We start from the raw sequence: 23,919 nt of genomic DNA, 5'->3' as shown, positions 1-23,919 counted from the left end.
TGGACCCTTCTGGGAACTGCGACTGCCTTCCTGTAAATGCCCCGGCAAGGGAGGGACGGCCGAACCTCCCTGGGCAGGGACCCAGCTCAGCACGGCCGAGGGGCCCCACGAGCAGGGAAACGCCGGTTGCTGAAGCCTGGGCACTGAGTGCTGCCTGCGTGGCAGCCCGACGGGCACGGGCAGGCTCAGGGTGCCAGATGCAGGTTATGGGGCTGCCAGACCCCTTTTGCTCCTCAGCACGAACCTGGCAGTGTCAGGGCAGGTCCTGCTCGTGGGTGGCTCCAAGCCGTGCCCCGTGGGATGCTGGCTCCAAACCGCGCTGGCAGAGCGTGGGTGCTGGGGCACAGCCCGGCATAACCACATCCCTCTGGAAGAGGTGCCGGGTGCGCCAGCCTGGAGCAGGCCCAGCAGGGCGCCTTCCCTGCCTGCAGGAGCAGGATTGTGCTGACTTGGCAGCAGCAGCAGCGTGAAAGTTGCTCAGGACAGGAATTGGCCGGCTCTGCTGTCCACCTCCCCCGGCCAAGGGTCAGCTGGCATCGCCTCTTCCTGGGGCCCTGGGATTCACAGCCTGGCCCCAGGACTGCAGAGCCCCTTCCTGCCTGGGAACCCCATCCTCCACCTGAGCTCCAGGCATCCTCCACCGTCTCCTGCTGTTGTTTCAGGTCCTTTGATATCCTTGTCTGGAGGGTGAGGGGCAACGAATCCCCACGTGGGTGTTTTGTGCTGGCAGAAAACATGGGCAGCATAATTAGGACAAAAGCTCCATAAGCATTAATTAGACTCGGGGCTGGGCTGGGCTCTGGGAGACAGTTCCAAAACCCCCAACCCTGCAGCCATGTCATGCCCAGCAGTGCCAGAGGGCACTTGGGGCTGAGCTGGTGGGTGGCTCTCTGCAGAGGCCTGAGATGTGCTGGGTCGTGCCCGAGCAAGGCACTGAGCTGTGCCTTCACCACGGCCGGGCGCCTGCGCCTGAGTTCAGCCCCCTGGCATTGCAGGGTGCTTGCAGAGCGTGGTGCAGGCTGCTCCAGGGTTGCCAGCATGGAGAAAAGGTAAGAGTGAAGCAGCTCTGATGGGTGCCCTGGCCTCCTTCCATCGCCCAGCCACCATTGGGTGCACTGGCTGGTGCACAGGCAGGGTGTCCTCCCTGGCTGGGAGCTGCAGACTGGATGTGACCGTGGTGCTGTGGCTTTTCCTTCTGCTCCCAGCCTTCCCTTTGCTCCCTGCAGCCCCAGGAGGGCTCTTGGTTCAACTGATCCTTCCTGATGGCTGCAACAGGGGCTGAAGGCATCACGAACCCCTTTTCCTTTGCTTTGTCAGCAGCATGGCTCAGTCCAAGGGCACAGTGGTCCTCGCCTACAGCGGGGGCCTCGACACCTCCTGCATCCTGGTGTGGCTGAAGGAGCAAGGCTATGATGTTATCGCCTACCTGGTGAGCTCTGTGCCAAACCCTATCACAGGAACCCTCTTCCCAGGGGTTGGGGGTGGAGGGGGTGCTGAGCTGCAGTCTGGGAACCTGGGTGAGTGACAGGGGTCCTGGTGTATGTGTGGCTGTAGTGGTAATCCTGCTCTCACCGGTTAACCATTGCCCAGAGCGGGTGTTAATCTGTTGAACTGATTGCGTGGCACAGCCTGTTCCTGCCAGATAATGACCCTCTGCTAATGAGGGCAGCAGATCAGGGCTTGGCAGAGGGATGCATGGCCATCTCGGGGGGGAACCCCCCTCTTGCCCATCCTGGGTGGCCTCAAGCCCAGCCAGCATGGGCTCTGTTATGCCTTGCATGATGCCCCATGACAGACTGGGCTTGCACTGGGTTTTTGTGGTCTCCTTTCACACTCAGTCTTGGTATTTTTTCTTCCTTTCCAGGCCAACATTGGGCAGAAGGAAGATTTCGAGGCAGCACGAAAGAAAGCGCTGGCACTGGGGGCCAAGAAGGTAACAGGGTCCCTCCCTCTGGGGCTTTGAGCTCCCCCTGCTCCCCAGTGTGGGGCTGAGCCCTGGGGTCTCACATATCCCATCTCTGGCAGGAGGGACAGGGCCAGTGAGAAATCCCTTCTCCAGAGGTTTTGCACCAAAGCCTTTTAGCAGCATCTAGGAAAGGGGACGCAAAGGGACCTTTCACTGCACTGTCCCCAAATCCCGAGGGGGAGCGAGTTCTCCCCTTAGCTGCCCTCTCTGTGCCCGCAGGTTTACATCGAGGATGTCAGCAGGGAGTTCGTGGAGGAGTTCATCTGGCCAGCAGTGCAGGCCAACGCGCTCTACGAGGACCGGTACCTGCTGGGCACGGCGCTGGCACGGCCCTGCATCGCCCGCAAGCAGGTGGAGATCGCTCAGCGGGAGGGAGCCCAGTACGTCGCCCACGGGGCCACGGGCAAGGTGAGGGAGGACGGGGGCACTGGTGGAGGGGGGGAGGGATTGGTCAATTGGCCAAGCTTTGAGTGCTCTGTGGGTGCTCTGCAGGGCTGTACAAAACTCAGCCGCATTTCAACACTTCCTTCTCGCTTCGGGGATTTCTGTGCCCGATTTCGGTTCCCTCTCCCTGTCGGGAAGGCTGAGGTCAGAGCCGAACGCCCCGTTTTGGGCAGCAGCTTCAAAATGCTGCTACAGACTGGGGCTGTGCAGGCCAGGAGCCAGCTGGGACTGAGCCAGCTCCATCCGTGGTGTTTAGGGGCATCCTGGGATACGTGCGACTGTCCCATTCTTGTCCTCATCTCTGGCTGTCCCGGTCCCTGTCCCAATCTGTCCTGGTCCCTGTCCCCATCCTTGGTTGTCCCGGTCCCCATCCCCATTCCTGTCTTTATCTCGGTTGTCCCGGTCCCCGTCCCCGCTTTCTCCGCCGACGCAGGGACGACCCTTTGCCGCTAGAGGCAGCCAGAGACCGTAGAAAGGAGATGCTCGGGGCCAGCCGAGGCCCCGGAGACGGGGAATCCCCCGCGGGGAGCGTGGCTGGGGCGTGGAACCTACGAGACGTGACCGTGGGCCACCCCTGGCACCTCCAGCCGCTGCCCTCATGCTGCCCAGCCCGAGGTGGGGACACCTGGTGCAGGTGAGGGCTCAGTGGGTGACCCCAAGGTCCTGCCTGGTACCTCCTCCTCCTCCCTTCCCACAGGGACCCAAAGTGTAGCTCATGCCCATCGTGGCGTAGGTTGGCAAGGCGAGGTGACCCCCCTCAAGGGGTCACAGTGAATTTGGGGTGGCTGGGTTTGGGGGTCTCCAGCTATGGCAGAGGACCTTCTTAGGAGGGGGGCATGTTAGGTGCAGCTGGGAGGCTGTCGAGGTTCATGCCAGCACCCAGGAGATGGGGCAGAGGGGCAGCTGGGGGGTCTTCACGACAGAAATAATTCTCTCTCCTCCTGCAGTGGGGTCCCTGCACTCCTTTACCATCCATCTCACCCATCCCCAGCAGCCCCCTCTTGGAAGCGCCCACTAAACAGTGCCGTGAGGCAACACACCCACAACGAGGTGACGTCCCCTCTGCTCCCGGGTGCCACCAGCCATCCCCACTGGCTGGGACACCTTGGGTGGCTCCTGCTTCCCAAGCCATTAAGCTGCGGGCACGGGCAGGGACCGACCACGGGTAACTCGACCCGGCTGCGGCGCCTTAAATGGGACCATCTGCGACGTCCCCGCTGCCGGAGCAGATGGACGTGTTTTGGGCCTGTAAGGGAAATGAGTACTTTGGTGGATGTACTCGCCTGAGTGTAATAGTCCTTAGGGAGTTCCCAGGCCGGTTGTAAATGTATCCTTCAGGCCAGGGCCAATAGGAGGGAAGGGGGGGGGAACTGTTTGCCCCTTGGTATGGGTGGAAAATAGGCTTTGGTGAGTGCTATTCCCTTGGAGGTGCTAATAACTCCCAGCCTCCCTCCTCACCCCTTCCCAGCTACCTGGCCTCATTAGTGGTACCTCATCAGCAAGGGCCAATTAAGGTAAAGGGAGGTTCAGAGCTAATAAATTATGAGCTACTGCATCTTCCTGCTCACCATGGTCTTTCCTCCCACCTTGCCCTCTCTCTCCACGTGTCCTTTGATGCCTTTGGGGGAAAAATATCCAAATCTGAGTTTCTGTTGGTTCAGCTGTCAGGAGTCAGCCCAGGGCAGAGCACAGCTTGGGTGAGTCTGTGGTCAGCCTGTCTCCCTTGGAGCCTGGTGAATGAGCTGCATGAGGATTTTGAATGCCTGGCTAGTACGAGCTCCAGGAAAGGTGGTTTGGGGTTAAAACAAGCCCTGGAGAGGGACCAGGAGAGACCCCACAGGACAGAGGATCCTTGCCCACCATGCCTGAGGTCTTCAGTGTTGCAAGGGGAGCTGTGACTGAAGCCAAGCAGCACCTCAGAGGTTGCATGTGTGTGTTGTCACACACGTGCACCCCCACATGTGTGCACTGCCACCAGTGCTTGCCCAGCAACCCCTGAGCCTCTCAGTTCCCTGCATGAAGCCCTGGGGCTGTAGCACAGCTGGGAGCTGTTGACTCATCATCTGCACTTTTAATGTTCCTGCCTTTTTTTTTTTTTTTTCCTTAAGATTTCCTGCTAATTTTGCCGTTTCTTTCACCAAATCCAAATCCGTGTCCCTGTCAGGCAACATTCCTCTCCAGAGGATGCTGCATGGCCCTGTGCGAGCTGGTCCAGGAGTGAGATCCTGTCCCCCAGCAGTGGGGTCAGGGTGGGGGGGCACCCGCTTCCCAGCCTGCCCTGCTGAGGAGGGACTCCTCAACATCTCCCATTCACGTTTCAGGGCAATGACCAGGTTCGGTTCGAGCTCTCCTGCTACGCCCTGTGTCCCAAAATCAAGGTAAGGCACCTGAAATCATCCCACCCCCAGGCTCCTGGCCTCTCCCCAGCTGGTGGGGAACTCTGTTTTAACACCGAGGCAAGCGGCCATACCTCACTTTAACAAGCTACCAGCTGCACACAGCGACGTTTTGGCATTTGAGGGGGCTGTAATGATCCTTAATTGACCTATTTTTACCCCAAACACCACGAGGCCACAGAGGAAACAGTATTAAGGCAGCTGCTGGATAATCGATGCTGCCTGTTTCGCCCCCTGCATCCAGTGCCTGGTTAGGATCAGGGGTTTGGGTTACTCCCCTTCCCTTGTGCTGGGAGATTAAATTTCATCTGGGGGACCAACACCCTGTGGGTCCTGGGTCCCCTTGCTCCAAGGGGCAAAGGGGGCCCAGGGGCTACCTGAGGGCTGGGGGTTCTCATCTCATGCTCCCATCAGGTCGTTGCACCGTGGAGGCTGCCCGAGTTTTACCAGCGCTTCCCTGGGCGCCGGGAGCTGATGGATTATGCCAAGGTAGGAACTGGTGTGGTGTGGCCGTGGGATGCTTGGGGAACCCAGAAGGGCAGCAAAAGATGTTCAGAGCGGCTGTGGAAAGCTCAGGGTAGCTGTGGGATGCTCAGCGTGGCCACGGGATCTCACCGTGGCTTGGCAGGTGACAGCAGCAAGCCCTGCACAACATCCCTCCAGCACCACACTGCAGCCTTCTGGTTGGGGTTCCCCCTCCCCCATTAATTTTTTTTTCATTCTCCCTTTCTAAAAGCCCCATAATTACCTGGCTATTAACGGTAACCTGCTTTCCAAGGAAACGGGTCTCAGCTCCCTGACTTGAGTAGCAGACAAAGCAAATACAATTCACCTTTGTTGCCCCTTCCTTTTTGAAGTACAAGTTACAATAAAACATATTAGAAGTTTTGCATCAGGTTTTTACGTGCCCACCAGGGTACCTTTCTTTTTTAAGCGACTTCATGGAAATGCTTGACAACTCGGCTCAATCAATCAAGAGGGAAAAGGCAGCTCTGTGCATAAACCAGAAAATTGCTTCAGTTTTTAAATAGCTGCCGTCGAAGCTGCCTGGGCAATCTCTGGGAAGGCGAGGTGTGGAGCTGGAGGGATGTGGCGTGGGGTGAGGAGCCCTCCGAGCCCATTAGGGCCGCCAGGAGAGGGTGGCGTGTTGAGGATTGTGTTTGCCATCTGCCGCTGTATTATGAAGGGACGAGTTTACGAGAGCTTTCCATATGTTGCCAAACAAATCGTCAAGTAGGGGAGTTATTAAGAGCGCCGCGGTTTTTATTATAGGTGGAAAAGGGAACATGTGTTTTGGGTTTGGGGAGTTTTGTTTTGGTTGTGGGGTTTGGGTTTTTTGTGTTTGTTTGTTTGGGGGGGGGAAAGGGAAATGAAATGGATTGGGGCCCAGTTCCAAGAGGAAAGGCTGTGGGGTGAGGGTTCCTAGTACTTAGAAAACAAGGTGGGGGGGTGTGTCTCTTCTTCTTCATGCTCAGGAGAGGGAGATTTGTGGCCAGGTCCTTCGAGCACCTTGGATGGGTTTGGACATTAGGGGAATCCCAGGGGGTCCCGCACTGGAATTGTGGTGTGGTACCAGCAAATCAGGACCCATGAGCCTGAGGCAACATCCTCCCAGGACCAGAGCTGATTCAGCCCCTCTGCAGCCTTAGGAGGTATTTCAGAATGGTATTCAGGTGATGGATTGAGGACTGTGATGAAACAACCACAAGTATTTCCTTCCCCTCTCCCTGGCAAACAAGGAGCTTCTGCTCAGCCCCTGCTCCTCCGTCCCTGGCCAAGTCCTTGGCTGATGTCCCTGCTGTGATGACACTGAAATGCCAGAATACAGATGCATCAGGGCACAGTGGGAGCCCAGAGCCACCATCTCCACCCCTGTCTCCCCGTGGCCATCCCACAGCTGGCACATCCCATCTCCTCAAACCAGCGGGGTGGGCGATGTCCCCACTGGCTCCAGTTGTCAGCCTGCTGCCATCACCTCTCCTGCTAATTCCCCTGCGTATTCACCTCGTCTTCACAGGCAATTTCCCCCATTGAAATGTCAGTGGATAATTGAGCACACCAGTGACCTTGTTAGGGAGCCGGGCTCGGTGCGGCGCGCTGTGCTGTGCCGGGGAGGCAGCCGGTGTGGGGCCGCCTGTCCCCTGGCACGGCATGCTCGGGGTGCCCAGGCTCGGGGAGACACCCCCACACCTACTTTGCTGTGTGTTTGCGTTGCTGTCCCCTCATGGCAGAGCGTCAGTCCTGCAGAGCATCAGTCCTCCAGAGCATCCTGTGGATTTGGGGTTTTGTGTTATTGTGGCCTCCCCTTGTTAAGCAGCCCGGCTGGGAGAATTGTGGAGCATCCTGGGTTGAAAGGGACCCACAGGGATCACTGAGTCCAATTCCTGACCTTCATAGGACAACCTGTTGTCCTACCATGCGCCTGAGAATGTTGCACTGTCTTGGACCTGGACCTAGGAAAAACACAACGTCCATGTTGGTGTCCCCATTGCTGGGGTTCATGGGGTGCTCTGGGGTCTCTTCTCAGCCTGTGGCAGGTCTGGGACAGCTGTTGTCCTCCCATTCACACAATGTCCCTGATGTCCCCATCGAGGTGGCCCTTGTGGTGGGAGCCGATGCTGTCCAGGGTCAGGAACGTGGGTGTGCAGCTTGCTCTGTGCCGCCTTATGGGTGACGATGGGTTGTGCCTTTGAGCTTTTGGGGCTGATCCTGGTGGGAAACGGTGCCAGTGGGGGCTGGCATTGCCTACAGGCTGTCTTAACTGGTTGGCAATGCATTCTTTTGGCAGAAACATGGGATCCCGGTGCCTGTGACACCCCAGACACCCTGGAGCATGGATGAGAACCTCATGCACATCAGGTGAGAGGCCAGGCAAGTGGGGAGCTTCTGTGGGGTGAGGACACAGGGTCTGGGGCCCCAATCCCCTCCACCCTTTGTGGCCCTTCACACCTCCATCATCCCAGACCTGTTCACCACGGGTGACCCCGAAACCTCCAGCCTCCCTTTCTTCTCAGTTGTCCACATCCCACGTGGCAGCATCCATCTCCTGGTTCTCTTTGCAGGGCTACTGCTAAAGTGCCCTGGAGATCCATAACATGTGTTTACTCCCATCCATGGGGTGGTGGGAGTGGGGTTGTCATCCCGGTGGGGTTTGGGGTTGCAGTTTGCAGGTGCTACAGTGACTTCTCCCTCCTTCCCTGCCTGCTGCAGCTACGAAGCCGGGATCCTGGAGAACCCCAAGGTAATCGATCACGGCCACCCGGCCAGCGTGGCAGCCACGGGGCCGGGGGCGTCTCGTGTGTTTGCAGCCTAATTGGAAATTTCACGGCGGGGCCGTCCGTGTGTGCGGGGAGGCTCCGCCGCCCGCCCCGGCCCCTCCGCCTCCCCCGGCACGTTAATTGCCGCCGGCATGAATAGGGGAAGGGACCGTTTCAGGGTGACGCTGGAGGGGACAATGTCGCGGGGCAGCAATAAAAGAGCAATTAGACAGATGAGGTGCTGGTGGGAGAGTCGGAGCTGGTGGCGGAGGTTCGGGCTGGCCCCTGTAGCTCGCGTTCCCTCTCTGTTCCTACAGCTCGCCCGGCCCTCCTCGCTTTCCCATCCCCTCTCTCTGTGGGAACGTGGGGTAAAACCTGCCCTTAGATGGGTGGGGTGTTGGAGACCCCGAGGGCATCCGTGGGGCCACCAGTTCTGACTCCCAACGGGGCCAGGAGCCCGGTGGTGGCGCTGGGATCTGCTGCCAGGTGCTGCTGGAAGCGCAGCACCATCTCCGGCCGCTCCGAACGGCGCTGGTTGGTCCGGCCGCCCGCTGGCCCTGCCGGCGCTGTTCATGCTCCAGCGGGTCACCGCGCTCGGCGGCTACTTAAACTATCCATCAGCGCTAATTAGACAACCCGGGGAGAAGGAGGGGGAGGCAGGCGGAGAGGGAGAGGAGCCGCTGGAGCTCGGCGCCCGCAGCCGGCTCCCCGCAGCTGGGCTGACGCGTGCCTCCGGCGGGGGAAGGAAGGGGAAGGTGGAGAGGGGGTCCCGCTCCCCCTTCGGCGCCTTCCAGAGGGGTGTCCGTGGGTCAGGCTTTGCAAAGTCGGGTTCCCGAGGAGCCTCCTCTCCTCCAGGAGAGCGGTTGGCACCGGGATGGGCGTTCGTGCCTCTAGCTGGAGCTGGCAAGGGACTGACCCGCGCCCGTCCTGACCCACCCCTCCGCACCCAGCACCTCTCCTCTTCTCTAGCGGAAGACCCCCAGTCCCCAGGCTCTGCCAAGCCCGCTTCCTTCCCACAGCCAGCTTGGAAAACGGGGCTGACCAGTGCCCTGACCCCGTCCCCGAGCATCCTCCGCTGGGGCACCTCACCCTCCGCCAGCGCTGGGAGGTGGCTTCCCTGAGCGCGGTGTCACCACTGTCCCCTCCCCGGCCCGGGAAGCAGTGCCGGGCACCTGGTGGCTGTGGCAGGATCCGAGGTGCCAGGCACGGCGGGCTCCCCTCCCCAAACCCCCGGGACCTGCCAAACGCAGGGATTTGAAAGCAGATGGTTGAGCTATTTTCTGCCTCTGTGAGGCCCGATTGAAGGGCAATGAGGCAGCTAATGCGGAGAAAGATAGAAATTTACTTGCTTTAACTTCATATGGCACTCTGAAAGAGTTCATTCAGTCCCGGGCACAACAATATCAGCCGGATGAATAAACCATTTGCGGCATCGATAGCTCTGCATCATGGTTTACTTCATGGACCATTTGCTTCCAATTTCTTCTCTTCTTGCCCCGTTTTTCTTGCCTCTTTCTTCCCCCCTCCCTCTCTCCCTTTCCACACACTCTTCCTTTTTTTTTTCCCCTTTTTTCTCCCCCCCCCCTTTTTTTTTTTTCCTTCTCCCCTTTAAAGATGACATTGCAGGACTAGCCCCCCTGCGGGGAGGGATAAATAGAAGGCATTGATACACTGCAACAAACTATTTGTCATTTGAACTGTGCTTTTAGGAGAGAGAATAAAAAGAGGACAGACTCACACCGTAATGATGGAATGCAAGCCAAATGTCACTTTTATTTCTATTTAGTTATTTTATTTAATAGGGGTTTTCATAGTTGGCTCGGAAAATTGGAAACTACCTGACTTTGACTTCCAATGTTTAGTAAAGAGTTTTTAATACTTTCCGGTATTTCTTCTCCCCCTTCTTCCATCTTTTCCTTTTGAACTCAAAGTTTTTCATCATCTCTCACAGGTTCATCTAGTTAATAAGTGTGATCAGGGCTAGGAAAGGCCAGACGATGTAAAATTGAAATCCACAGCCCGTGTAATCTGTGTGCAGGGGCACAGGGAGATGCGCCTGCCTACCAGCGCCTCTCCCTTAAAACAAGGGAAAGGGGTAAAAACGACATAAAATGGGAACTGAGGGGAGTTTTGCTGCAGAGTGTGCTCGGGTAGTTATGTCTGTATTCCCGGGATTTGGCTGTGGTTACTGTTGGGATGTGCCCACCAGGGTTTGGGGTGAGGCAAGGGAGGGGCACCCCAGGTGAAAAGGGGTTGACTGGGTGCTTGCAGTTTGGGTGGGCTTCCCTCAGGTGCTGGCAGTGCTCCAGCAAATATAAATTATGTTTGGACAAAAATAAATGGAAGTTTTCACTAAAATTCTTACTGACCATCTGTGAAAGTTTTAGATGAAAACTTCTGTAGAGAAATTAATTTTCCTTTTAAAAAGCTTTTTTTTTTTTTTTTTTTTTTTAAAGCAACCACTTGGTTGGATTTTGGGGGTTCTTTTCCTTAACTTGCTTTATGCCTTGTCCTTTTTTACCTTGGTGGAAAGGAAGAGAAGGGAGGAAAAGAGGTCTTTAAAGGTCCTTTCTATCCCAAAGTATTCCATGATTCTATCAAGTGAGCAGGAGAAGAGCTGTGCTTTATAAAGGAGAGGAGGAACAGGGGGAGCGTGTGCCAAGCAGTGGGTGAGTGGGTGCAGGCAAGGCCCCACTGCCCAAGGATTTCCAGAGCTCCAGCTCTCCCCAGCTGAGTCTAGTGGGGAAATAATCAGTTTGCCACCTTTTAAAAGGCCTCCTGCCTTTCCACCACTCTGCACATGCACTGGGTGCTCTGTGCCTCAGTTTCCCCTCCACCCCCTGGAGCTGCGGCTGGGTGGGGAGTCCCTTTGGAGACAGGAGTTTGCAAACACCGATCTGAAAGTATTTTGGGGTCAGTAAGTGCAGTCACATCGCGAGTGAGTGCCGAGGGGGCATGTGAAATTGCAAAGCATTTGCTCTCTGGGACGAAGAGCTCCTTTTTATTGTATCTCCCCCCCCTCCCCTTCTTCTGGCACGCACTTCAATTGCAGCAATTCACCATCGGTGCCCGAGCCTCCGCTGGCCTGGCGCTGATGGAGATAAGATGCCTCTTTCCTATAAATCTCACAAAAAACCCCCACAACAATATACATAAAGGTTGATGTGCTCTGAAATGGGTTTTTGCTTTGCCGCTCTATTTTCCCCCGTGTGTATTAACCCCGGGGACACCACGAAAGAGCCGGTGGCGCCTGGAGCACCTGCTGGGGTCAGGCCTCCTCATTAGTTTTTTCGGTCAGCGGCGGATGAGCCCGGCCGTGGTGCGGGGACACGCGGGCACCCGCCCGCCCCGCCGCTCGCTGCCAGCGTCCCGCTTTTCCCTGCCTGACTTGCTTCTCTGCAGCCATCCCGCCTCCAGCTGTGGGGGCGTTGGAGGAAAAGATGAGATCAAGTTGAGGGGAAAAATTGGCTGATTCTTCCAACCCCTTTGTTCCCAGGGCCCCGGTAAGCGCCGGTGGTGCACTGCGCCGGTCCTGCGCTTTTGGGGTGGTGGGGTACGCTTTTGGGATGGAGGGTGCACCAGGGGAAGAGGGGGATTTACTTTGGGCTGTGGGATGCAGTCTGGGCCTGGGAATGTCAGCACTGTTGGCCATGGCAATGCCACTGACTCTCCCACTTCTCTCCTTCTCCCCGCAGAATCAGGCTCCCCCCGGGCTCTACACGAAGACCCGTGATCCGGCCACCTCTCCCAACACCCCGGATGTGCTGGAGATCGAGTTTGAGCGGGGTAAGAGCCTCCTTGCTGCCAGATCTTCGTGCCTTGGCCCCCCAAAGACAAGCCCCACTTCCCAGCCAGGAGCAGGATTCCCTGGCAGCCAGGAGCATCTCCAGAGTGAGGGCACAAGGGTGAACTCGTGGCATCAGGGATAAGGATGGTGCTTGCAGCACACTGGGGCTCTGGGCAGAGGATCTGGTTAGATCTCAAGGGGTTGCTGGCACCCCTCCGAGAGCAGAAAGTCCCCTCCACAGCCATCAAGGTGCAGTGGTCCCTCTCCTGCGGGGTGGCACACAGGTGGCCCTGGGAACACCCAGGTGGCCCTGTTCGGTGTCACAGCCGAGGAGATGCTCCAGCAGGATTTGGCCTTTGGTACTATCAGTGTTAAATGAAGGAGACAGGGACACCCCATCACATCCCTGGGGACGCACGGCAGGGCCCAGACCCGGAGCCTTCACCAGAGAGGGGACACTGGGCAGCATCTCCCACCTCCAGCAGCCGTGGCCCTTCCTGTGCCACCATCCATCCTGGCAGCAGCAGCAGCGAGCCCAGCCCAGGCTGGGGGGGTGAGTGTGGAAGCCCCGCTGGGAGGGGGCACCCCCTCCCCGCCGCCAGCATCCCTGCTCCATTATAACGATCCCCCTGCAAGGAGCAGCCCCCCCCTCCTCCTTCCAGCAGCCCATTCAGCCCCTAGTTAATTTATTTGAAGTTTTAATCTAATTATTAACTATTTCAAAGGCTAAGCAGCTTTCACCAACAACGGCCCCGACAACGTCGGCTCTTCGCCGGGCGGACCCGGGCCAATACCCCGGCGGAGGATGCGAAGAGAAAAGAGCCGGGGCGAGGGGAGGGCGCGGGGTGGGGGGGCCCGCGCCGAGAAGCAGCTTAAGGTTCATTATTGCCGCGAGTTACATTTAATAGCAATTTACAACTGAGTTTATAAACCCCTGGAAAATAGGGGGTTTAGAGGGAGGGGGGCAGTGGTGGGGAGCTGACAGCCCCCGTCACTAGACAGGGCTCTTGCGGGCGCCTATATAATAAAGACTAGAAAGGGAGGCATTGAGGCTGATTGGCAACTGATAGTGCGTTAAATGGTAATGAGGAGGGCAGATGGAGGGGGGATTAGCCTCCAACTCCGCACCGCTTTTCTTTGTGGGCCCCGCAGCCCCCTTGTCAGCTTCCTAATACATTTATTGCTCATTTCACACCGCTAAAGAAAAATGCCTCTTTCTATTCAGCATCCCCCCCCCCCCTTCCAACCCCCCTTCCCTCCTGCCTTTGCCCCTGCCCGGTGCCCTTAAAAAAAATTTAAGGGGAAAATAAAAAAAAAAAAAGAGGGGGGTGGGGGGGGAAAGAAAAGGTGCAATAATTAATTCATGGCGGGGAGCACCCCGCCGCGGGGTGCGTGTGCGTGCGTGTGCGAGCAGCCGTGCCCCGGTGTGGGGGTCCTTCCCCCCCCACCCCCCCAGACGCCCCCCGTGCTGGCGAGGGAGGGGGGGCACACATTTGTCACCGTGTCCCCCCTCCCCGGCAGGGGCTGGTGGGACAGAAGGTGCTGCGCTGTAAGACAATTGCGGAGCGTGAAATTCAATTAGTTAAGGGCCTGGTTGCAATTTCACAGGCCCTAAAAAAGAGAGAGGGAGAAGAGAGGGGAAAAGAGGGGGGTGTGACATTTTTATGGCCTTTTTTTTATTTATTTATTTCGCCTCTCTCCCGAGGTGGGTCCCCCCTCCCCTCACCTCCCCCTCGCACCAGCTTGGATATGCCTTTTTAAGAAGTTATTTAGAGTTCATATCTGTCACATCTATTTAACGCCTGCGGGATGATGTTCCGGGGGGATCCTGACACCAGCTGATCCTGCCTGTCCTCGCTCCCCGCCTCTGCAGGTGTCCCAGTGAAGGTCACCAACACTGGGGACGGAGCCACTCGTTCCTCGGCCCTGGAGCTCTTCGTGTACCTGAACGACATCGCGTGAGTGCCACTCTGTCCCTTGGCAGCAGGGACAAGGGCAGATGACCAGGGTACCCAGGGTGGGGTAGAAACAGGATGCTCGCAGCAGGCACGTCCTGACGAGCCCAGGGATGGCGGTCAGCAGTGTGAGCATGGGATGGTCCCATCTGGGTCCCAGTTGTCCCTAAATGCCAGCAAGCAGAGGCAGGCAGAAGACCAGGAACACGAGGGCATCAATGCCCCAGGGTGTTGCTTTCTGTGCATGAGGAGGGTTAAAAAGTCCTCTGAACACCCTCTGCATTGTGCATGTGCCCCAGCTGCTGGGTGAGGGCTGCCCTGCCCACTGCAGAGGCTGAGCCCCTGTCTGCAGGGCACCCCTTTGCCGCTGGTCCCAGCTCAGCCCCAGATCCCCACCTCCCACATGTGCAGCATCCTCTGGGGTTTTCTGCCCTGTGCCACCCCATGCCCAGTTTCTGATGCCACTGGCACAGAACTATCCCCAGGGGTTAGCCCAAAAATAGAGCAGCACCCATGAGGGCACCTGCTCCTCCTAAGTACCATCTGGTCCCCTCAATCCTCCTCCGTGCCCCTGCCTTTATCCCCCTGGTGGTGAATGGGAATGAACTTTTCCATGTAGTTCATTTTTTAAATGTTAATTAAGTGGTTTTAAAATTACTTTGGCTGCTGGGAATAGAGCTGTGGCATGTCCTGTCTCCTTGCCTGGTTTATTTTCCAGTGGCTCAAGTGCCACGGCCGCCTGTGGTGCTGCTGGCCCCAGGTCACTACTGATGGGCACTAGTGCTGCTCAGGAGCTGACTGTGCTGTCATTTGGGGTTTGCCCCACACTGTCCACTCCTCTGACCCACCTCTCCCAGCTGCCCATGTCCCAGTGTGGAGATGGGGCTGCTGCAACCTCCCTTCTCCTCGCAGGGGCAAGCACGGGGTTGGGCGCATCGACATCGTGGAGAACCGCTTCGTCGGGATGAAGTCCAGAGGTGAGCCTGCGGTGCCATCCATGCCCTAAAAACAGCAAAAAAGAAAGGAAAACCCCGGGGGGATGTGGCTCAGGTCACCCCACCACCTCAGGCTTTTCCTCCCCATGAGCTTTTGATGGAGATCTCCCTGTGGCAGCAGCTTCTGGTTGTTCTCTAATGATGGCAGCTGCCCACTCGCTGCCCCTGTTTGCGCCAGCCCTGGGGTCCCAGTGCCACCAGGTGAGACCCGTCTCCAGTGGGAAAAACACCAGGCTGTGGGCTTGGTGGGAGGATGCTCCTGGAGGGTGCCAGGCTCTGTAACACTAGAAAACATAGGAGGCTGATGTAAGTCATGGAGGGTTTTTTAAAATCCAGTTCTTTGATTTATCTACGCATTTTGGAGGCCGTGACTCTTGGTATTGATCGTCCATTGGGATCAATTCCATTGGAAACCTCTGGAGGCAGCAAGCTGCCCTGTGCAGAACTAAGTAACGAGGTGGCTCAGCTTCATTTCCCATCTCCTTGTCATCTCTCTTTTGTTTTAAACCCTGTTAATACCTAATTAGATGCTCCCTTTCTTTAAACTTGCCCTCTGTGCAGGGTGACAGCAAATATTTTGGTTAGACTCAGCCTGAGTTTCTCCCTCCCCACCGCAGGGCCCTTCACAAGAGCATCCACCGCAAAATGCGAGAATCAAAACCCCAAATCATTTGATCTGGGTTTGAATAATCGAATTAAAACCAAAAGAAGGAAGAAAAAGCCCCAACCCCGACCCGCACGCACCAGCCGGCGCATTTGCATGCAGGATGCTGAGTAATTTGTCAAAATCTATTTTATTTTTTTTAAGAGCCACTGACACGCTCTAGTGACCCTTCCAGCATTTAATAATTTCTCTAAACCCCATTTAACTGTCATGTCTGCCTCCTGCATGACATTGCTGAGCGATCGCTGTGGTGTTTGTGCGCCGGCGGACGCGGCAGGACCGGGCGTTGTGGGGACAGCGGGGTGTGCACAGCGGGGATGAGACCTTGGGGTGGGCTTCCTGTGGGGACAAGACCTTGGGGTGGCTCCCCCACTTGCTTTGAGCAGGATCCTGCCCCTAGTTTTGCTTCTTGGGATTAAGAAAAACCTTTGAGAAATCTGCTCCAACAAGATGTCCTGTGGGAGAGATGGAGAGCGGGGATGTAAAGGGGCTGGAACAGGAGGGGGCTGTGGGTACCTCCGTCACCCTCGGAGGTTTTGGGGTGCAGGGCAGCTTGAGGTGACCCCACCTTCCCACTGCCAGGAGTACTTTGGACCCCAAATGGGCTTAGGGTCAGCAGGGCAGGAGGTGATCCCTTAAATCCCAGTGGTGTGAGGTGGCCCTGCTGACTCAGGGTTCTGCAGGTTCTTTGGGGCAGCACAGGGACCCCAGCTCTGCTGGGGAAACTGAGGCACAGTCAACAGCAGGAACTGATCCCTCCATGCTGTGCAGGTGGCAGAGAAGGTGCCTCCTCTCCCTCGTCTCCCAGACCCGAGGAGACGGAGAAGAGAAAAATTCGTTTGCATTGATTTTTTTTTTTTTTTTTTTACTAAGCTCCTAATTGAACTTCGTTAAGGCCTAATGGGCGAGGGGCACGTGGCAAGCACCCGCACCAGCCTTTTAAGCCCTATTAACTCGGTTTTGCCATATTTGTTTTAGTGGGAGGAGGTGGGTAATTATGGGGTGCCAGGGAGTGGAGCTGCAGCCGGCTGGGGGGGGGCACGGCTCTGCCGGGGGCTCTGGGCTGCGTTGGGAGCACGGCCCTGCCTCTCCCGCCTTTTCACATCCTCATTATCAAATTATCTTTTTAACTCCGAAGGGGGGCTAATTAAGTGAAGTAAATGAAATCAGTGGGGATGAAGTGGGAAGGAGGGGGTGGCCACTGCCAAAAGCCGAGTGCTGCTTTTGGCTGGGGCTTTTCCTCCCCTTGGCTCTCTCCTTCCTTTTCCCTTTCCTCCTGATGGAGCAGGAAAGTGGAAAACCCCTTCCCTGCAATGAACACAAATCAGGCCGACCTTGGCCTCGGCCCTGGACCAGGGGTAGAAATTTGGGCAGCGTTTTCCCATGGGCAGCATTCTCCCTGGGGAAGTCACTGCTTCCCATCCTGTCCCGTGAATGACGTCGGGAGTGACAGCCTGCACTCGGCGCAGCAAAATTGCTTGGATGGAGGTGAAATGACAGCCAAGGTTACAAATTAGAAAATTTTAAGTAGCAGCAGCTGTCTCCTTGGCTGCCCCCCTCCATGCCCACCCCCCCTGACTGCAGTCCCCCCTTCCCCAGCAGTAATTATGGGGTGATTGAAGCATCGCTGGGCTGCAGTGCTGACACCTCTGTCTTTTTCCTGTAAACACGGGGAGATGAAAATAGACACTTGGAGATGCTGCGAGTGTCACTTTGAAGGTGTCTCTTATCTCCTCGGCAGCGGCGAGGCTGGAGTGTGGCTGTCAGCTGCCCTCCCCCCTGCCCTGGCTGACACACTCTGGTCCTCCATCCTCTAGGACCCACAGATGGGCAGAATGTGGGGGTCAAGGCACGTACACAAATCATCAGCCCAAATTGGCTTTAACACCTCCTAAGGGGAAGGAGAGGGAATATTAATTGTGTTAGTGGTGGGCTCCACTCCATGGTCAGGGGCTGGAGGGGACATAGAGCTCTGTACTCCTGTGCCACCGCCATAGCCATGGGGACAGCTGGGGTTTGGTGTTAACTCAGCTGTCTGCTCCCACAGCCCTGTCAGGACTAGGCTGCAACATCACTGGAGGGGCTGGAGAGGAGGGGTTGGCTCTCCTTTGGGATGGTGGGATCGTGTTCTGTGCCTTAAGGATGCTGAAATCATGGACACTGGTTGGGATGAGGTTTGATGGAAATGGCTTGGGCTGCCATGCAGCAAGGGCTCCTGTTGTGTCTGTGGGGCTGTGGCCACTCTGGGACAGGATGTGTGCCTGTGCCACTCTCCAGGGCACTGAAAGAGCAGAGCCTGGTGAGGTTTTTTGCCCTGGGGGCTCCTCTCACCCTCTCTCAGGGCTGGGACTGGTTGGGGACCATTCACTGGGGCTGCTTTTCTATAGGGTTTCTTTGTGTGTCAGCAAACCCCTTTGCCATGCCCATGCCATAGCAGCTGCCTGGTGTTGGGAAGGGACCATCCCCACAGGCAGACAAGGATATGCTGATGAAGCAGCCTTGACCATGGACAAGTTACAGCCTTTCCCAACATGTGTTCCTTGCTGGACAAGCTCAGTGTTTCACCCACCGCCTTTCCACCCACATCTGACCTGGATGGGAGCACTGCACCCCTATTTAAACACCAAGTAACCACTTTAGGCAGAAAACAAGCCCTGAACGGCTGGAACAAAGGAGCAGCTTTCTGAAACAATTAAGCATCCTCCATCCCCAGGCCTTGTGCATTGAAGGGGGGAGGGAGGGGCAGCAGGAAGGGACTTGGGGGGGGGGGGGGGCCTTGCCAGCCCCAGAGGAGGTTTCCCTCCCAGCCCCCAGGTAGCCTCATTGCTTCCCAGCGGACGCGCGGGGCTCTTTCTCGCCAGCCGAGGGGAGAGGAGGGTATTTCAGGCCCCGCGCTCCCCGTGCCTGTGCCCCGCGTCGCTCCGCTAATTACAGGTTTTCAGCCGCAGACCGTTGGGCACGGATGGGTGGGGGGGATCGGTTCCCAAACCCTGTCATTTAGCCTCGTCAGAGTGCCTCTTCAAAGAGGGGAATCTAGAAATTTTCTCCGCAAGGTGCGGAGTGGACTGTCTCGGCCCCAGCATGAATATAATGACAGATGCATTTTACAGCGAGCTGAGACTGAATGCGCTCGACCACGGCTCCTTCTGTCAGCCAAGTCATTATTTTTTGTCATTTGCTGACAGTTTTGGTCTCATTCGTTTCCCTCTCTTTTTCTGCTTTTCCCCCTGCCTGGAAAAATGGGTAGGTATCTATGAGACCCCAGCGGGAACGATCCTATACCACGCGCATTTAGATATCGAGGCCTTCACCATGGACCGGGAAGTGCGGAAAATCAAGCAGGGGCTCGCCTTGAAATTCTCCGAGCTGGTGTACAACGGTATGTATGGTCCTTCAGCCCGGACCTGCCACTGCAGCCTCCTCCCAGCCTTCCTCCTCCTCCCTTGGTGCTGCTTGAGGTTGCAGGTCCCACCAGTATGTGTGCTCAGGGTTGTAAAATTCAGGTGTGGATTTTGAGGCTACTCACTAAGGGAAAAAGGTGGGTTTGGGCTGAGCTCAATGCCACACTCTGCCTGCTTTCCTGCCGAGGGAGCTCCGTGCCTGCCTTTGGGAGGCGATGCTGTCTTCCATGAGGTGATGCTCCCAGAATCCCTCCCAACCCAATGCCACCCCTTCATCCCAACAAACACATGTCTCATGGGATGTCATTCACCATCCCTTTGTCCCCCCACCTTTTCCCCAGCTCTCACCTCCAACCCGTTCCATCTCTGCCTGCTCTCACCCCATGAGGACTCAAACACTCTGGGGTGTGGGGCACCCAAGCTCCCAGAACAGCCATCCCTACCATGGAATTTGAAGTCAGGGACCTCTTCCCATGCCCTGGCAGGGATGTGTGGCACAGGGGCCCCTCGAGGTGCTGGGGGCTGCAGGTAGAGGGTCCCAGCTGCGCTATGTGGTGCACAGCCCACAGAGGGGCACTGCGGGTTGGGGCTGCAGGAGGGGCTCCCAGCCTGGCCCAGGACAGCAGGGCCTGGAGAAGGCTGGGGAGCCTGAAGGGAAAAGGGAACACTGGCTCACCCAGCAGTGAGGGGCAGAAATGAAGCCCCGTGTCCTCCCTCCTGTGGAGCAGCTGCAGCTCCAGATTGTGGGTTGAGTTTGAGGGGTCTCAGCTCAGCATCCTCTTTGCTCACTGGGTCAAGAGGCTGCCAGGGCTGGGAATGGCACCTTGGGAAGGGAATCATCACTGCCCTGAGGATTGATCTCTGGATTCACCCCAACCCAGTCACTGGTGGTAAATTGAAGGAAGTGGGATTAGCCCAAAATGCCACAGATGGGCTCAAAACCCTACTGCCCACACTTGGGTGCTCAGATCAGAACTGACACCCCCTGGAGGCCCCACACTGGAAAGATTCCTGCCCCCATCCAAACAACACTTTCATCTTTCACAGGTCCTGATTTCTTGCGCTCTCAGTTCCTCCTCCCATCACCTTTCGGGTGTTTTTAACTACAAGGGGCTGGGATGATTCCCATGGGGATCTTTCATGGGAAGATCCTCTGTAAATAACCTGGCTGGAAGCTTGGGATTTGGGCAGCAGCAGATACAGCAGGACTGGGTCAGGCACTTTCTGGTGCTTGCCACCTTCCCCTCTAAGGACATTCCCTACTCCATCTTCCTCAGCAACTGACATTTAGTATCTGAGCCCCTTTGCTGCTTAAATCATATTTTAGGGCCCTGCAGGAGCTGCAGAAGTCTTGGTTACCTTTCCCTTAGATCACAGCTCCTGCCCTCATTCACACTCTGATGCCGCTTCTGTCTCTGGCCATTTTTGTTAGACTTTGACCTGGGCTGCCTTAATTTTAACTTTGTTTTTATTTCTTTTTTTTTTTTTTTTCTTAGTTCAGGCATAAACCTGTTTGTTTATTTCTAACCACTGAGTTGTGCAGCCACCAGGTTAAAGAGCCACTCAGGGACTCATGGTTTCGCTTCTCCCTCCCTATCTTTGCCAGGTGAAGGCTGCTGTTTCCCTGGCTCCAAATCCTGAATCCTCAGGGATTTCCAGCATGGTCCTAGACTTCCCTGGCAGCCAATCCCGAACCCAAGGAGCAACCCCAATGCCGGAGGCCAGGCTTTCGAACTCACCTTCCTTTAACACTTCATTATTGCAGCTAGTCCGTGTTTTTAGGGGAATTAGTGTTTATCTTCCGCCTGTTCCCATTGATCCCATTGTGGAGGGGCGGCTTTGAAGACGGTTCCGTCTGGGCAGGTACATCCAGGTGCGGAAATGCCATTGTCCCCCTGCCCACGCCGTGATTAGGGCAGGATGGTGGGTAGATCATTAAGGGGGATCGCTTCCAGTGTCTGCACTCGGGGGGTAAGGATGGAGGTGTGATGCTTCCTCCCACCCAGAGCTGTCAGAGTCAGGATTTAAGCAGCTGGTTATTATTTTTATGTGTCTGGGGTTTATTTTCACAGGGATGCAGCAGCCCTGCATCAATCCCGATAATCGAAGGGTTGTTCCTGGAGGGTGGTTACCAAAACCAGGGGTTTATTTGCCTGGAGCCGGAGTTCCTGTTGGTATGGCAGTGCTGGTTGCAGGGAAAGGGGTCCCCAAACCCCTCAGCCGTGCTGTGGTGGGGTGGGGAGTGGTTTCGGGGGTGAGGGGCTGCAGGGCTGTGGTGCTGTGTCTTGGAGCGGGGCCACACAGACCCCAGGGACGGGGCTGCAGGATACGGCCCCACTCGGGGGCTGGCGAGGCCAAACAACAAAAGAAATTGTTTGTTTCCTTAATGGCTTCGGCCCCGGAGCCCAGCTGGGAAGGGAAAGGTGAGAGGGCACCGGTGTTCGAGCAGGGAGTGAGATGGGAGAGATAAAACCTGGGGATGACCGGAGGGCTGTGAATGGGCTCTTTCTCTCTCCACCTCTATCTCCTTCTACATCTCCCAGGCTTTGTTCCAGGTCTCCAAGGGCTTCCCGGCTAATTACCCCGCTTAGAGACAGAAGGGGGCATGGGGGCTGGCAGGCAGGACCACAGCCCCTCCATGCACTGTGGTGGCCTTGGTGGCTGGCAAAGCCAATGGGCTGCTCCCACAGGGTGTCTTTTGGGGGACAGTGATGCACTTGATGTCTCAGAGGGTTTGGGGTGTCGGAGGGCTGCTTTCTCCACCTGACTCTCCCAAGATAGTAGGTTTTGAGTGACAGTTTCGTACCTACTTAACAAATCCCTTAATTTCCCTGATCACCCCTGATGGAAGGAGGATGGTCCCATGGCCTCTTCTCCACCAGCTCGTTCCAGCCTCCTCTCCCAGTGGGGTCCTAAGGGCTGCCAACAGGAAGGGACACACATGGGGTTCCTTCTCTCTGAGCTGAACCTGGATGTCCCAGCACAGCATTTCCCTCTCCCAGTCCTGCAATTGCATCCCTTCCCGTGGAAATTACCCGGAGTCTGCCTTGCAGGACTTAGCCTGGGGGGCCACCGGGGGCACCCCAGGGCGCTCCAGCCTCTCCCATTCCCGCTCTGACCCTGTCTCCTGCCCACAGGGTTCTGGCACAGCCCCGAGTGCGAGTTCCTCCGGCACTGCATCAGGCGCTCACAGGAGCCTGTGGTGGGCACCGTCCGCCTCTCCGTCTTCAAGGGCCAGGTCTACATCCTGGGCAGGGAGTCCCCAAGGTCCCTGTACAACGAGGAGCTGGTGAGGTGAGTGGGGCCAGGGTGGGCAGGGCTGGCGGCAGCGAGAATCTCGTCCCATCCTGTCGCGTCCTACCTTGTTGCATCCTGCCCTGTCACATCCCATCCCATCCCATTCCCAGTGACACCATCCTCTTGGCCCAGCATCCCGCTGAAGCACGAGCCATGTTCTCAAGTCAATATTTTTTTTTTTCCCCCTCTGGCTTTTCCCTTTCTCTCCACGTTGTTTGCTCGCTCGCTCGCTCCCCCCCTCAGCCCTCCCTCCACCCCTTTCAATCTCTCTAAACACTTTATAAGCCATAAATACACCCAAATGAGTTTAGATCAGTCGGAGTAAATGTCAAATTATCTTCTCTCTTTCTCTTCTCTGGCTTTTTTTTCCCCCCTTCCCTCCCCCTCAAAATCAACAGCTCCTAATAATCCATCCCAACCCTTCATTATGCTTCGCACTCTCACTTGGAGAGATTAAATGAATAAAGTATTAAAAAAAATATAAAAAAAAAAAAAAGAAGGAAGAAAAAAAGGGAGGATGGAGGGGGGTGGGACAGAGGAAAAAGAGAGAGGGAGAGAAAAGCAGGGGCACTTATTCTCCCTGCGTCTCCAACCATTTTCCTTTTCTTTTTGATTTCTACATCGCTGGTTTGAAAGCCTTTGAGTGACGGCGTCACAGGAACCCGAGAGAAAGCTGTGAGAGGCAGAGCTGTGTGGAAATGCCTCTGCACAGTAGGTAGAAAGTAACGTAATTATAGAGCAGGTCAGAACCACTCGAATGAGCAAAAATAAAAGCACAGAGGTTTTTCTGTAGCCCGTCAGGGGAGGTAAAATCGTTGTAAACTCTTTCTTTTTTTTTTTTTTTTCCTTCTTTATTTCCCTCCACTTCCTTCTTTCAGGTTTGTGGTTTCTGGGAAATGAGCCGTGTGTTTAGGGGATGTAGGAGACCGTTGGAGTTGGGATTCAGTGGGTGGCTGCCACTTTGGGGAGGGGGATGCGCTGAGTGCTGCACCAAGGCACCGGCTGGCACAGCCATAAACCCCCACTTTGGTGCTGGGGATGTCCCTGCCCAGGGCCCTGTTTCGTGCCCAGGGCAGTGTTTCCTGCCCAGGATTCCATTCGCTTTCCAGTGCCATGCCCTGCCTGCCATGGGACAGCCATACCTGGGACATGGCATCCCTGCTCGGTGCTGGAGCAGAGAGAGGAAGGATGATGATGTACATGAAGGACAGCATAAGGAATTTGGATCTGTGTCTCTAGCAGGGCCTGGGGAGCCTGGGGATGGCCACAGGGTGGGCCCATGGCTCTGCTGCTCCTGAACCACGTGCCCCTTACCCAGGGCTGGCTGGGACCCTACCCGGAGCCCCCCCCCACCCACCAGCAGTGGATGAGGGGCAGCAGCAGCACCAGCCCGTGGGAGCAGCCAGCTCAAGGGTCACCCACAATTCTCCCTTCCCAAAGGGCAGCCCTGTTTCCCCCCAGGAATCCCATCCCACTCTGCCTTTCTCTCCACAGCATGAACGTGCAAGGGGACTATGAGCCTGCTGATGCCACCGGCTTCATCAACATCAACTCACTGAGGTCTGTGGGGCAGAGAGGGACCCTCCTCAATGTGTGTGTGGGGGAAGCCCCCTGCACCTTTCCCCTTCCCCATTCAGGCTCTGGGGGTACACCAAGGCCCCCCACCGAGCTCTCCCTGAGCAGTGGGGTGCCACCAGCCCCCCCCCCAGCACCAGCCCTGCCTAATTACAGCCTTCCCCAGCGCAGCCAGCCTCGCT

At 56.5% G+C, this 23,919-nt stretch overlaps 1 protein-coding gene across 1 annotated transcript; it reads left to right on the top strand.

The window, feature by feature from the left end:
• Positions 1-990: 990 nt before the first annotated feature.
• Positions 991-23,841, top strand: ASS1 (argininosuccinate synthase 1). The gene is made up of 15 exons (XM_027877875.1): positions 991-1,049; positions 1,318-1,429; positions 1,865-1,933; positions 2,186-2,374; positions 4,732-4,788; positions 5,221-5,295; positions 7,595-7,665; positions 8,017-8,047; positions 11,759-11,849; positions 13,724-13,808; positions 14,718-14,782; positions 18,712-18,843; positions 22,003-22,159; positions 23,657-23,753; positions 23,800-23,841. Exons 1-15 carry the CDS (start codon positions 1,039-1,041, stop codon positions 23,839-23,841), a joined length of 1,284 nt encoding a protein of 427 aa, XP_027733676.1. The 5' UTR covers positions 991-1,038.
• Positions 23,842-23,919: the final 78 nt, after the last annotated feature.

This window comes from Empidonax traillii, unplaced genomic scaffold (assembly GCF_003031625.1).
Source record: "Empidonax traillii isolate 1590-97213 ecotype Southwest subspecies unplaced genomic scaffold, ASM303162v1 scaffold34:size3740991, whole genome shotgun sequence".
Taxonomy (NCBI): domain Eukaryota; kingdom Metazoa; phylum Chordata; class Aves; order Passeriformes; family Tyrannidae; genus Empidonax; species Empidonax traillii.
This window is presented reverse-complemented; position numbering and strand designations above follow the sequence as displayed.

Bases quoted from the DNA above. Each gene is read 5' to 3' on its own strand.
- ASS1 (XM_027877875.1), top strand. The intron at 4,789-5,220 runs GTAAGGCACCTG...TGCTCCCATCAG, and splicing joins CCCTGTGTCCCAAAATCAAG to GTCGTTGCACCGTGGAGGCT. The intron at 18,844-22,002 runs GTATGTATGGTC...TCCTGCCCACAG, and splicing joins CTCCGAGCTGGTGTACAACG to GGTTCTGGCACAGCCCCGAG.